The 15087-nt window shown below is 43.5% G+C and overlaps 1 protein-coding gene across 1 annotated transcript in view; it reads left to right on the forward strand.

The window, feature by feature from the left end:
• Positions 1 to 15087, forward strand: part of TAOK1 (TAO kinase 1) — a 69766-nt gene that overhangs the window by 43661 nt on the left and 11018 nt on the right. Inside the window, exons 11-19 of the mRNA XM_068210492.1 lie at positions 1611 to 1778; positions 2608 to 2811; positions 3987 to 4121; positions 4705 to 4941; positions 5700 to 5828; positions 7372 to 7575; positions 8044 to 8283; positions 11973 to 12185; positions 13274 to 13456. Of these exons, the coding sequence (XP_068066593.1) occupies positions 1611 to 1778; positions 2608 to 2811; positions 3987 to 4121; positions 4705 to 4941; positions 5700 to 5828; positions 7372 to 7575; positions 8044 to 8283; positions 11973 to 12185; positions 13274 to 13456 (1713 nt within the window). The remainder of the gene's footprint in view (positions 1 to 1610; positions 1779 to 2607; positions 2812 to 3986; positions 4122 to 4704; positions 4942 to 5699; positions 5829 to 7371; positions 7576 to 8043; positions 8284 to 11972; positions 12186 to 13273; positions 13457 to 15087) is intronic.

Raw genomic sequence — 15087 nt, forward strand, 5'->3', positions numbered from 1 at the left:
TGACACTGGATGACCAGCGACTTGTCAAGAGTTTTAATTTGTAAACTCAGTCATTCCAGTGATTGTAATTAATCCCGACAGAGCTGCTGTGCATTAGCTAAAAAATACCTTTTGTTCTTCCCTCTGTGTTCTGTGCTATAGAACACTCCAGTGTGCTTTATGCAGTACCTCAAATCCACTGTTGGGGAAAAGGGGGGCAAAAAAAGCAGGTTTTCCTCACTGTATTTTTTCTTGGCATGAAAAAGCCTCAGCAGTCTGCAGGCTTTCTCTTGCTTTACTTCTTAGCTTCTTTTTTAATTCTTCATTTGTGCTCCTGAATGCTGCAGGTACTTGGCTTTGCTCACTGTAGTTTGGAGACAAAGCCAGTAGGGTAGATTGTTGCAAAAGGCTGACATGTGAACAGAACTCACAGAGAAGTTGGGTGTTGGAGCTGCTTTTTGTGTGACTTTGATGGATTTCCTTTGTGGCATCAGGTGGCATTCAGAATTTTGCTAATTCGTCATTCTCTTTAAAGTGCTTCTGACATTTTGGGTTTCTTTTTGTCCTGGCCCTGCTTCTGCTAAACAGTGTTTTTCCAAATTTTTTGCATTGCAGGGAAATGGATGCTATTTATGAAGGTTTTATCAGCACCTTTTTGCATGTTTTTACCTAAAAATGGCTCTGAGGACTTGTACCTCTTTGAAAACTGTCTATTCAGAAAGTAAATGCAATTATCCAGGAAAGGTTTCGGTGTGGGTGTGTAGTCCTGCCATTTCAGAATTCTACAGATTGGTTTTATTTTGAGCAATGTGCTGCAATTAAAGAGAACATTGATGGAAATGAAACATTTGGGAACATATTCCTTCCATAACTATAGTCTGAAACAGCTGCATGCCACTTTACAGGGACAGGTAGGGAATGTGCCATGTTGGAAACAGCATTGCAGTTCTCCAAAGGAACAAAATGAAAGTACTGGTGGTGTTAATAATGACTCATGCTTGCACAGCACATTGCATCTGGAGACTGCAAAAGCTGCTTCTGACATACATAGACAGTTCTTGCTTTACCTATGGGCAAAATATAGCCACCTTTGCAGAGAAATGTGGTGAATATCTCCAAGAGAAGAGCAGAACATGGGGAACTGTTCCAGGACCAGGCTCTGAGGTTCACAGCCTATTTTATGACTCAGAGCTGTATGATGAATATTTGATTCCCAGGCTTTTCTAAACAAGGAAAAAGGTTTTATACTGAGAGTTAGCGGATGAGTTAATTAACATTTGGTTAAAGATACTAGCCAATCTAGCACCTTTAGCTTTTATTTGGTACTTGTTGCTCTTCCCTCACTAAACTACTAGTAGATAATGTCTCTGAAGTCTAGGTTTATAGTGAGCAAGTATTCATGGCATGTAAAATGCTATTTCTGGGTTTTTACACCTTTATTTTTTGGTACAGTCATTCTGGAATCTATCTGGATTGTGAAGTCTAAAAATAATTCCAGTGTTAGCTGTGAAGGTGTTCTCCTCCTGTGCAGGGTAAAGGGCTAATAAACCCAACTAGAGCTCATCACTGTGTCCTCGAAGCATGTGCCTTGGAGGCATGAGAGGCCACTTACCTATTTGTGTGTTCTGTAGCACATGTTTGTTCTTCGAGAGCGGCCGGAAACAGTGTTAATAGACCTGATTCAGAGAACAAAGGATGCAGTGAGAGAACTGGACAACCTGCAGTATCGTAAAATGAAGAAGCTCCTCTTCCAGGAGGCCCACAATGGCCCTGCAGTGGAAACACAGGAGGAGGAGGAGGTGAGAAAAATGCTGGATTTCGTCACTGAGCCAGAGAGAATGAGACTGTCATTTAAATAACCACAATTCAGATATTGCTGAAACGAAGGGAGGCTGTTTACACACCTGGCTGTAAACACTGTCTCCCTCTTTGTGCTTGGAATAAAGCTACCTCAAGGCACAAACAAGGACAAATAGGGTAGATGCCTAGTGCTGGCAAGAAGCTGTGCCATGTGTTCATGCTTGAGCAGTCAACTTCCAGTCCTGTAAATCCTTGCTTTCTTTGCCTGTTTATGAGGCTTCATGAGGACTCTTTAGCAACTGCAGTTGACCTCTGTTTTGATAGAGAATGTTGTTCTAAATCTAAGGTATTGAGGTTTTTACTTGATTTCTTTAAAACAAAAAGAAAAGAGGAAAAGAAAAACAGGTCATCAGGGAAATAGATTTCTCTTTTTTGGGTTGAGTGCTGCAGTCACCATGCAGAGAAGGAGACTCCTGTGCAGAATGAAGCCTGCAAGGTGCAGGGTCGCAGCTGAGCACTCAGGTGATGCTGGTGTCACAGCAGTTTCTGGTGACACGCTGTGGCTGATACATGATAGAGTTCAGCTTGTTAACAGGCACGCTGTTGAAAAGAATCTGACATCAGCCAGTTAATCTTGACAGGGCTGACTCTTTCTCTCCCCAGCACCCCACAAGAAAAACGTTTCATGGCGATGCCTGGAGGGTGGAAAGTGCCATGACGTGGCAGGTGGATGCCTTTAGAGAGAAATGGAATGAATGTTCTGTTTGGTAATGTCCGCAGGTACCACTGGGATGGGTTTGAATTTTCCTTCTAATTCCTTTCTCCTAGGAACAAGATCATGGTGTGGGCAGGACAGGAACAGTGAACAGTGTCGGAAGTAATCAGTCCATTCCTAGTATGTCTATCAGTGCCAGTAGCCAAAGCAGTAGTGTTAACAGTCTTCCAGATGCCTCGGATGATAAGAGCGAGCTGGATATGATGGAGGGGGACCACACGGTGATGTCAAATAGCTCTGTCATTCATCTAAAGCCGGTAAGCACTGGATTCTTACTGGAGAACTTCGAAGGTGTAGAGTGGGAGAGAATTTGTTTGGCACAAAGTCAGCTGTTCCCATTCCCAAATCATTAGCTGTAGTTTATATTGTTGTACCCTAAATATATATATGAGTGTGCACTGGAGACTTGGGAAAGTGGCTGTGAAGATAGTTTATTTTTGTTGATTCACTAAAAATTATTTTACTAATGGAATTGTTTCAAAAGCAGTTTGCTTTATCAGGAGGACTTGAAATGGGAGGTTGTAAATAGGTTTGTTTGGTGGCTACCCTTAACATGCATAGCACTGCCTTGTGGGACAACAGGATGTGTGACTTCCCCTTTTTACCTCCTCATTAGATAATCCTTAAAGCCAGGACCTACAGTAAAAGCTGAAATCAGTTCTGCAGCACCCAGCTTCCCAGCACTTGATTTGAATATTTTGTTAATAAATAAAGTGTAGGGAAAAAAAATGCAGCAGAAACCACTTTCCCTCTGCCAGATGAAGAGTAGGCTGGGAAGTGCCCTCTGAGCCAGGCTGTTCTTGCCATGGAGGGGTTATCACTCCATTTGCTCAAAGCACTACCGTTTCTGTGGCTCATGATAGGTGTGGCTAGAATGTCTTGTTCTTTGCCCAGATATGCAGCAAAGACACAGGTATTTCCTCAGGGAGTTAATTAGTGTATCATATCTAACTAGTAATCGCTCTGTGATGAATGACAAACTCAAAATAAGAATGTGGAATACACCATGACAAATTTAAAAATTTTCTTTGAGGTATTTCTGCAGTGGGTGTAATGAAAATCTTCCTCTGCCTTTCAGAGCTACAAAGATGTTGTTTTTGTCTTTCAGACTCGATAAAATCTGCTTTACAGCTTTTATGTTTTGTTGCAGTAAACTGTTTAACTCAGCTTTCGGTTTTCCATTATTTTTCCTCATTTTCAGCTTTGGTTAGCAATCTTCCTCTTAGTAATAAAAATTCAGTATGAAATTTCTGAAAGCAAAGGTCATAGATCAGAACTCCTTTTGTAGTATACACCTTCATTGGCAGGAGGATCTTTCAGGGCTGATGAATGTAAAACGCTTTTTTCTTCCTTTTAAATAAAAAGACCAAAATTAAAAATCTTTAGTAACACAGTTTCTCTTTATTCTCTGACATTAATATTCACTGATAAGGAGGAAGAGAACTACAGAGAGGAGTCGGATCCTCGGACAAGGGCATCAGAACCCCAGTCTCCTCCCCAAGTATCTCGCCACAAGTCTCATTATCGCAACCGAGAGCACTTTGCTACCATACGCACAGCGTCGCTGGTACGTGGAGGGTTGGTCTGGGGAGAGCTCTGCGGTAGGGGATGCTCTGAACACAGCTCTGTGCAACTTCTCAGAGCTTTCAGAATATCACCACAATATGAGCTATCTTCATTGACTGAGATTCTGTCACTGAAATAATTTAGCGTCTGTTAATAAAAGCTTCAGTGAGATACCTGGGCAAATGTAATTTGTGTATATTAAATATTTTAAGTCTCAAATCCAATGTGCCCCGTAGAATATAGGAAACCATTTATAATAATAAGCTGTTTTTTATTTTCTTATACATATTATGAATATTTGTGGGTGTGTGCATGTATCCACCCTCATTGTATTAGGCTAAAAGACCATTATTTAGTACCAGCTTTATAACAATTGTACTGTTTTTCTGCTGGAGCCCATGTGAGCTTATCTCCTACAGCAGAATTGAGTTTTTAATCTGCTCTGCTGCCATTAGGATGTGTGCTTTTCTTTACAACAAAATCATATTTCTTAACTGAATCGTTTTCTTTTGTGGTTTGAAGACTGCTGAAAAGCAGATTAAGCAGCATTAACTTCCTCTGGCCCGATGTGGTTATCTTCCTAGGTGACAAGGCAAATGCAGGAACATGAGCAAGACTCTGAGCTCCGAGAGCAGATGTCTGGCTATAAACGTATGAGAAGGCAGCACCAGAAGCAACTGATGGCATTAGAGAATAAACTGAAGGCAGAGATGGACGAGCACCGCCTCAGGTTGGACAAAGATCTCGAAACACAGCGTAACAATTTTGCTGCAGAAATGGAAAAGCTAATTAAAAAGCACCAAGCAGCCATGGAAAAAGAGGTAGGAGGTTATGGTTTATCAGACCAACCCATGTTTGTTAATTACGTTGAATTGTCCACTTCCCCTCACTGATGCAGAGATGACAGTGTGGACTCTAGAAGTCTTGTTTTCAGGAGCCGAGCAAATTGCTAATTAGAAAAAGGTTAATACATCACCTCCTTACACTAAGGGGTTATGTAACTAGAGAAAAGGTATGTCCTTCATGGCAGTGGGTTATACTGAATGTTAGAATCCTGACTCCAGAAAAAATACTGAGGGCTTTCCTCTCTCTTGCCATGTCTGTGCTGTCAATAATTGCCTGCCATTGAGTGTTGTGGAGGCAGATTAGCCTGCAGAGAAATATGCCAGCTGCACTTAAATGTTCACTGTCTAGTTGTGTATGGATATGGGGGGCTGTGCTTTTAAATAATTGATAATGAAGTGGTGCTGCCTACAGCAATTATTATCGATTTTTGTTCATCTCTGATCTCTCAGTGGAAGGCTGAGGATATAGTTTATCATAAAGTTTTGACTTTTTAAAGCAAGATTAGCTGAACAATAGGGCTGAGAGAATGTGGCACTGGAGGAGGACTCTGCTGGGTGCCTTGATGGGATGGGAAATGAGGAGAGAGTGAGGACAAGCTCCTCTGACTTGGACTTGTCCAGAGGCATGGTGAATATTGTGGTGACTACCATAAGTTCTGGGTCTTGAGACTGAAATTGGACATGAGCTATAATCCATTGGGACTCAGACTGACTTGCTGCTGGATTTGCTGTAGGCTAAAGTGATGGCTAATGAAGAGAAGAAGTTCCAACAGCATATTCAGGCCCAACAGAAAAAAGAATTGAACAGTTTCCTGGAGTCCCAGAAGAGAGAATACAAACTCCGTAAAGAGCAGCTGAAAGAGGTAACTCATCTCCAATGAGAAATGTGTGATACGGTGTGAGAGTGGTGAACATGTGAAAATAAAAGTGACACTGCACCACAGATCTTCCACAGGATTGCAGCGAGTTCTGCATTTCATGAGCAGAGTCCTGTGTGTACTATATTCGTTTCATATCTTTGACCTTTGAGTAAGAGAATTTATTTTTTTAGTTGGTTCTTGGTGACTGTGTGTTTATCTTGTGAACGTACAAATTTCTCCATTGTTAAATACTGCTTTTTAGCCAAAAACATGCAAATTTGGCAATCCTAAGGAACAAAAAAAGTTTATGAAAGGTCATGAAGATTTCTCTCATACATTGTTGTTGCAGGTAGTGGCCATTCCCTGCAGCAGTTAGTGAAGTTTCTTATCACTTAATAATATTCCTGTACAGGAGCAAGAGTAAAGATGATCTGCATTTTTTGTAAGGAAAATACCTGTAAAGCACTATTAATTTTAATGGAGAAAGCTGTGTAATTATTTAATAATCATTGCATTTTAGTGAAAATCAAGATCAGAGAAACTGTAGAATCAAACTTCCTGATTCTTTTTGTGGAGTGACTGAAACCGTAAGCACTATAAATAATTTTTTTTGAAAGAACCATTTAATGCTCAACCATAAAACTGTGTGACACAACTTTGGAACTTGCTCTAAAGGGAAATATTCCCAAACATAGGCATTTCCCAGGAGAAAAAAAAGGCTAAAGAGCAGCAGAGCCAAGAAAGATCTAACAAAAACTACAGTAGCGTGGGCTCTTTATAATAACATAGAATCTTTTTCTAAGTGGGCAGTAGATCACAGAGCACCAAGGAACACTGATGAAATACAGAGGAGTTCTGTCTCATACTTCAGTTGAAATGTATCACAACAAGTCTTAATTACTGCATGGGCATCTCTAGTATGCAATTCAAGCAAGCAGAGTCTTTTGCCAAAGATGCTTTATGCTGTGTAGTACAAATGTGGAAACTCTTAAGTTTTATCTGTGAGCTTCTTTACATTGTTTTTGTGAGTTATGGCATCTCAGTGAGCAGTGCTGCCTTGATGAGTTACTGTAAATGTGCTCTGATCAAGCAAGACACAAAAAAAAATCTGATGTGCTTCATGTGGCTGGAGTTCTGTTTGAACAACAGGACGTGAACACGTTTCTTCTCTCAGTCCTCTGGGAGCCTGTAAAAATGTTTACCAGGCGGTATGGCAGTACCTCCAAATGTTTTCAGTGGAAACTCCTCATTTTGACATTTTCAGCTGATATATAGGTCTGGAAACTGTGGACATAAACCAGTATTTTGGCCAGTGCAAAAAAACAAAAAAAAAGCTGTAGTTGAATCTGTTCCACTGTGATTTGTCTCCTGGTATTTCCTTTGTGTTCCTTATGTGATGTGACACATTTTGAAGAGACTGAAATGGCACCAACCTTGAGAAGAGAGAGAAGAACATAGTTCAGTAGTTGATAAGTCAGGTCTGTCCAGTTCATGGCCAAAGAACTTAATGTAACTATTCCACAATTAATCACCTTGCAATTATCAGGAGCTGAATGAAAACCAGAGCACTCCAAAGAAGGAGAAGCAGGAGTGGCTCTCTAAGCAGAAGGAGAACATCCAGCATTTCCAGGCGGAAGAAGAGGCCAACTTACTGCGGCGTCAGAGGCAGTACTTGGAGCTGGAGTGTCGCCGCTTCAAGAGACGGATGCTCCTGGGCCGCCATAACCTGGAGCAGGACCTGGTTCGGGAGGTAAGGGAACAGGCAGAGATGAGACCTGGATGCACCTGTGTGAAGTGCATCTCACAGGAGCAGCTGCAATCCAACTCAAATCAGGCACATGCAAAGTGTTTTGGTAGAACAATGATTGGATATTTTGGAGTGCCATCTGGTAATCCCTGTGGCATCCAGTGTACAGGTTAATGTCCTATTGCAGGAGAATCTTTAGGTCCAAAAACTCATCAGACACAACAGTTAACAGAAAATGCTTACTGTAAATCCTGTTGAGCATCTAGAACAGGAAGAAGAAAAGTGAAATGAGGAAGGAAAAATTACCGGTGGCGTTGCTGTCTGCTGCTGATAAGACCAAGAAACTCTGTGGTCTGTCCTCAGATGCCTTGGAAAGAGAAATGCCCTTGTGAACAAAGCAAAATGTCACTTTGTCAACGGAAATCCAAGTAAGTACAAAGAACCTAATAATTCCCTCTGTCCTCCTGCTAGGAGCTAAACAAAAGGCAGACACAGAAGGACCTGGAGCACGCCATGCTGCTGCGTCAGCACGAGTCCATGCAGGAGCTGGAGTTCCGCCATCTCAGCACCATCCAGAAGATGCGCTGCGAGCTGATCCGGCTCCAGCACCAGACCGAGCTCACCAACCAGCTGGAGTACAACAAGCGCCGGGAGCGGGAGCTGCGGCGCAAGCACGTCATGGAGGTCCGGCAGCAGCCCAAGAGCCTGAAGGTACTAAGTGGTGTAGGAGCTCTGAAGGTACTAAGGGATGTAGGAGCTCTGAAGGTACTAAGGGATGTAGGAGCTCTGAAGGTACTAAGGGATGTAGGAGCTCTGAAGGTACTAAGGGATGTAGGAGCTCTGAAGGTACTAAGTGGTGTAGGAGCTCTGAAGGTACTAAGGGATGTAGGAGCTCTGAAGGTACTAAGGGATGTAGGAGCTCTGGTGCAGGCTGGTGGTAGTGGAAACACGGTCCATGGAAAAGTGGTCCATTACAGCCCTTTTACAGTGCCGGCAAGGCCAAGGTGATTTGAAGCTCGTTAACTTGAAGAGCACCATAGTGGTGATCAGCTTACAGGATAGTGCAGGCAGGCCACAGCAGCAGTGGTCCCTCCTTTTCTTTGAAAAGCTCTTCTCAGCGATGCCCCTTTCTTTCTGGGGTAGTTTTAAATGCAGTTTTAAATCTTACACCATTTTCTGATCCTTCTCTCCCCCATATACAAAAATAAAATCAGTATTTCTGTAATGAAGCAGTGTCATTTAAAAACAAAACCCAAAAGCTTTGTGTTGCTGTGTGCATCAAAATGATTTCACTCTCAGTCTTGGCTAGCTCACCTGGTTAGTGTTTTTATTTTAAAGCTGGCATGGTGGTAAGTGGGGAGGGGAAGAGACAGACACCAACCAAGTGCAGTGTCCTCAGGAAGCTCCTGGCACTGACCTTTGCTGTTTGTCTCTCCTGGGTTTCTCATGCTGCCCTTGTAGCTCTGGTGGCTGACCAGAATTATGGGGCCTCTGTGATTGAGGCTTCTAGTGTTTTTGTTTAAGCCTTCACTTCATCCAAAGAAGTCCAGTGGTTTATTTTGAAGTGTCTGAGAAGGGTGTATAAGGCCTTTCACAAAGCTGCCTGGTACATTTCCTTTGAGGAGGCAGACTTCTTCTCTCCACCCAGTGTTCAGCTGTGCCAGTAACAAAACGAGTGTATGGCATACTGAGCATGGGGTTTCTTTGTTGTTCTACATCTTTCCTCTTCGTGATATTTTCCATCTGACTTAGTTTTCACCACCTGCAAGTTATCTTCTTAGAGAGAAAATAACTAACTTGAAAACACAACTTCAGAAAAGAAAAAAATATACCTGATTTGTCAATATTAGAATAATATTAAATAGTGAAAACTTGGCTTGTGAGAACAAGGGACCATCTGATCACTGTTGAGAATCTCCAAGGATATAGTGTATAAATAGCAGATGACTTCACAGGGAAGCTGTGCTGCACTCTGAGCTGAATAAAACTGAAGCAGCTGTATTAGGTTGATCCTTCTGAGATTAGCATGAATGAGTTCTGCCTCCCCAAGGTGACGTGGTGCAAACACGAGTGGGCAGCATGTCCGTTCTCCTTCCCTGGCTGCTGTCGGGGCAGCAGGATCTGTGGTACTTCTGTGCTGCAGGGGCTTGGCTGCCCTCTCACCTCTGCAGACTCTCCAGCCCCTTCCCTTTTCCAGGGAGGACGGGGCTGGAGCGTTTTGCAGGGAGCATGGAAAGCTTGCACTTTGCTTTGCATGGCTGTTCTGCGATTAGTGAAGGATTTCAGGCTTGAGCTGTCAATCCTGCACCTTTGCGTCCGCAGTGCTAACAGCGCAGCCCGTGGACAACCGTTGGGTTTGTAGCACAATCCCCTCTTTATCGAGGCTGTTCTCTAGCATTAACTCCTTCTCCTGCCTCTGACTAATGCAGACAAGTATTCTTAATTGAATAGATAATTTGACCATTTGTTCAGTTTTTCTCCCCAGCAACGTTTTCCCTCAAGGGCACATTTCAGGCTTTCTCTTTGTTATTTAGTGAAGCCCTTTGTCCTGGAAGCAGGTTTTTAACGGTCAGTGTCTGTTCTATGACAGCACCAGAAGGACCCATAACTAGAATTCACCCTTCAGTGAAAACGGCTGTTATTATTTCGAGTGTGTTAATTGTGATGCAAATACCCTCTTGCTGGTATTTCACAATACTAGGTCAAAATGATCTTGTCAGAAGTCTGACTGGAAATCTTACCCCTCCCTTCTGTTTCCTGTTGTTAAAGCCTTTGGATTGGGAGCCTGTAAACAGTCTGGTGTCCAAGCAAGACTTCACAAAAAATGAGGACAAAATAGGTTGATAGTGTTTTGCTGAGACCAGATCCCTGATGGGAATGTGTAACCTGCTGACACTTCCCTTAAGAGCAGTGAGAAACAACCTTAAAGGTTTCCTGGAAGGAAATAACTTTCTGTGAAATTTAGAAAGGTTAAAAGTGATGCATTCCTCTTCGTGATACATGTTTTGATTTGAATGAAACCCATCTTTGTCCTGTTCTCTGCATCAGGTTAGCAAAGTGTCGCTGTTTTATGCAGCAAAATGTGCTGCTTGGGCTGGGTGTGTTGTTTGATCCCACTGCACCTTTTGAGGTGGCTGCAAGTGCTGTGCTTATCACCTGTCCTGCTGAGCCCTGAGTTAGTGCCAGGAGCGGGTAGTGAAGGGGCTGATTTGGCCATATGCAGAGATCTGTCTCCCTGGTTCAGATCCCAGAGCTCTTTCGGCTTAATCAAACAGGAGTCTGGTCCTGTGATGTGTTTCTACCTCTAGTGCTTCAGTATTTGGCAAGGTGCCTAACAATGGGAAGCCCCTCATGTCTGATTTTAGTGATTTGTGTTTATTTATTTGTTTGTTTATTCTTACTATGGTGAACTTGACCATCTGTCAATTAACCATCATCACTCATCACTTCTGGATTTTGCTTTGTTAGTAGTATCCCTGCCAGCCATCCCATAGAAAGATACAGGGAACTCTAGAACACCCTCCTTTTCAGGATCTTGAAACACTTAGTAGATGTTAAACATCACAGGCTGCTCTGAAGGCAGGTAAAAGAAAAAAAAAAAATTTCTTCAAGGTCATACAGCAAAGCTGGATCCCAGTACCTTTTCCAGGATTGGTGTCCCCCAACCCTATGTGCAGTCACAGCTATGTCTCTAAACAATACAGAGATGTTAGCAAGTGCAAAGGGAGGAAACCTTCATTTCCAGTAAGCCTCCAGTGGGACTGGGGAATTGTTTTTTTTTTTTTCCTAGACCAACACAATACTAGTGTTTTGTGGTGTACATTTAAAACATCTAGTCCTTTTTGGATTTCTTTAGGAAAACCAGGCTCATAAATTCCAGGGTTAGAATACATCTTATATTCATCAAACCCTCAATGGAAAAAGAATTGCTCTTTTTTCCTGTCCTTTCCCATGCACCAGATCTGCTTCTTTTCATTACATTAAGTGCTGTTCATATATATGTGCCATACAAGCACAGTCATGTAAGTATGGCTTCTGGTGCTAACCAATATTAGTCCTGTCCCTCAAGAACTTTTCTTGAAAAGCAGCACCCAGGACTGGATTCAGTCCAGTGACAAATGTGAGGCTCTTTGTGCAGAGACAGCTGTATTTAGGCTGGAGCTTTGTTATAAAAGTGTCTGTATTGTAATTGTTTTGCACAGTAGCAGTGTCAAAGCAGCTGCAGCAATAGTCATTGCCTCTTGTGTATTTTGCTTCCCTCCTTGCACTGTAGATGTTAAAATACATTTGTGGATTCTTGAACTCATATCCTTAATGTAATCCTAAATATCCATTTGAATGGATATTTCGCTCATTTGAAACATGCTGGTTTTTTCTTTGTGTCCCCTCCATCTTTCCAGTCAAAAGAACTACAGATAAAGAAGCAGTTTCAGGATACATGCAAGATCCAAACCAGACAGTACAAAGCACTGAGAAACCATCTGCTGGAGACCACGCCAAAGAGTGAACATAAAGCTGTCCTCAAACGGCTCAAGGAGGAGCAGACCCGGAAGCTGGCTATCCTGGCTGAGCAGTATGATCACAGCATTAATGAAATGCTCTCTACACAAGCTGTGAGTCGCCTCCGAGGGACCCAGGGTTCCTCAGCCAAGGAGGGATGTTTGCATTTTAACCGCTCTGTATCCTGACAGCAGGCTTTCTGCTTCCTTGCTGCACACGCCATTCCCTGCACAGTCCTTCCTCTGTGTTTAGAAAGCAGAGTTCCAACGCGGAGGAAAGACCTACCACCCCCTCCAGGCAGGCTGAAGCTGAAGCTGCTGTTGTAGAGATGCAAAGTGATGCATCTGTGTGACCAGTGGACTGCTTTTGCATGAAATGTGGCAACATAAACATCCCTGTTAGAGCATCATTGCATAGTGTGCAACTGGCTGTCCTAACTCATTTAGATTTTGATTTGTTGACAATACCAACCCAAGCATGTGCCACCAGTGGAAGATGCTCATTGAGTCATGGAGGAGTCTGCAGTTTTGACTGTAAATCTGAGGTCAAAGTGTTGTGAAAGTTCTCGGATTCCTTCTTTAAGAGATTCCCTCTTTAAGGAATGACCACATGAGCAATGCTTCAAATCCTTGCTACAGCTTAATGTGCACTTTTCTTTGCAATTCTTGCATATTGCATCCTGCTCACATCACTTTGTACACAAATTTAACACTGTGAGTCAGGGTAGCTGGCTTCATTTATGATGGGAAGGTTAAAAGTTCAGTATCATGTTGCTTTTAGGTTTATTTCATTATTTCCTTGTGCCCAAAGTCCTGCATTGGCAAGGCTCTGGACTTAAGTCTCCTGGGTGTAGAGGTAATTGATTAATCCAGCTGAATAGAGCAAGAGAGCTTCTCTTTGCCTCTAGCAAAAGGAGAGCTGAGGATGTTTGCACCTCCAGCAGTCTGGTCTCCGCAGTGTGGATCGTGGTTCCTGAGGCGCCACTGCTCATCAGCATCACTTGCATCAGTGCTGTGGGCTCACTGTCACCAGTCTTTGTCACTATAGGTTCTGTGTTCAGCGAAGCAAAGTACAATAGAGACCAATTGTATTGCTAAGAAAACAATGTCCCAGCCCATTCTCCCCCTCGCCGCAGTCCTCCCCTGGAGTGTCAGCAGTGGTTACCCCATGGTGAAACGTCTCTATTGTCTGTCTTTCCCAGCTGCGTTTGGATGAGGCACAGGAAGCAGAGTGCCAGGTTTTGAAGATGCAGCTGCAGCAAGAATTGGAGCTGCTGAACGCATATCAGAGTAAAATCAAGATGCAGGCAGAAGCCCAGCATGATCGGGAGCTGCGTGATCTTGAGCAGAGGGTGTCCCTCCGCCGGGCCCTCCTGGAGCAGAAGGTAAAGTGGGCATGTGAGCATCCTAAGCACACTCCATAATTCACATCTTAAATTCCACTTATCGGTGGAAGATAAACTGCTCTTACTTTGCTGTATATAGTAGCACAGATCATTTGGGTGTTTGTCTCTCTGGGGTTGAAAGCTCAGTGACACATAGACTAAACTTTCTGCCAGCTCAGCCCTCCAGTGTGAGCAGCTTCTGGCTGGGACAGAGCTGCCTGAAGTGTGCCAGAGGGGGTTGTGCCTCTCTGGGCAGAAAAGAAAGAGAACTGTTCTCTCTGTCTCTGAGCTGGACATTGGCTTCCCTGGCCCATCAGAGAGTAGACAGTAACAACCTAAGGCTGGGGTTTGCAGTTTCCCTCTGAAATTATGTGTCTGACGAGCAAACTAAAGTAGCCAAAGCCACAGGTATGGTGCATCTGCTGCCCCCCAGATCTCAGCTTGTAGTTTGCTACATGTATTCATGTGCTTCTTGTTAAGTTTGCTTCAGGTGCAGTACTAGATGTGTGTGTAGAATTGTGAGGGGCCTACACAGACCAAGGGAAGGGAAATGCACCAAAAACTGGTGAGAGGAAATAAACTGTCAGCCTTCCTCCTGCAGTTGTTTTCCCTTCGGACTCTCCCCATAGGTGTCAGCCACTGCCATTCACACAACATTTCCCAGTTTTGTTCATCACTGTGTAATAAATTAGGGTGTTTACTCTGTGGCCTCGAGGTTCTTTACACTGAAATTCTTCCAGGGGCTAATGGATGGATGCTGAGATAGTCCACAGAGCACTGCTCCACCTCACGGCCAGCTGAGGGAGCACCCCCAAGGAGGCAGCACAGTCCTGTTGGGCTTTGGTCTCTGCAAGGAAGCAATTGCTCTCAGAAAATAGATGAATCTATGAAAGCAGAGCTCCTGTGTGTTACTCGTGTGCAGTAGCTGTCTTTACACGCCACTGCTAGGTATTTTGGTCCCAGCTCCCGTCACAGCCTGGCACGAGTAGGGATTTATCTGGAGGTGCATTGCCCTCTGGTGGCATGAGCTGCTTGGGGAGGAAGTGCCACAGTGAGCCAGTGCTGCTCCCTGCTCTGTGGGAGCAGCATATATTGCAGATAGTGTTAGAAACTGCAGTGAGGCCAGTGACTCAAAGAAACCCACATCAACCAATAATGTTGTAGAAGTCTTCCATTGTGTACCACGATTGAAGTCTGTGTGCATGGAAAACCCCCTGTGGAGGATTTGGCATCAGTAATGGGGATAGGAAGCTTAGCAATACTATTTCACAGAGAAAAACAGATAAAGATATCACCTAGCATAATTTTCTATATGTTTGTGTCCCTCTATTGCCTTAAAATAGCAAAAATATTGATGGTGCTTCAGCTTTCATAAGTTCCTGTAGCAATAATGTGCAGTCTTGGCACATGAAAATCACAGGTCATACACCAGCAGTGAGACCTTGGTGGGGTTCCAATCACTTGGCAGTGACTCAAGGGCAAACATGTGGGTCCAGAGGCAGACACATCATTCTTTTGCAGGGGTATTTTTGGGGAGGAGAGGTGATGTTCTGTTTTGTTAACAACTAAGAGTTGCGAGTTTTCTGGTGTGGGTCCCTCAGCGATGTCACCTGGTGTTTGCTGGCATGTGC

Source organism: Anomalospiza imberbis, chromosome 20 (genome assembly GCF_031753505.1).
Source record: "Anomalospiza imberbis isolate Cuckoo-Finch-1a 21T00152 chromosome 20, ASM3175350v1, whole genome shotgun sequence".
In the NCBI taxonomy this organism is placed as follows: Eukaryota; Metazoa; Chordata; class Aves; order Passeriformes; family Viduidae; genus Anomalospiza; species Anomalospiza imberbis.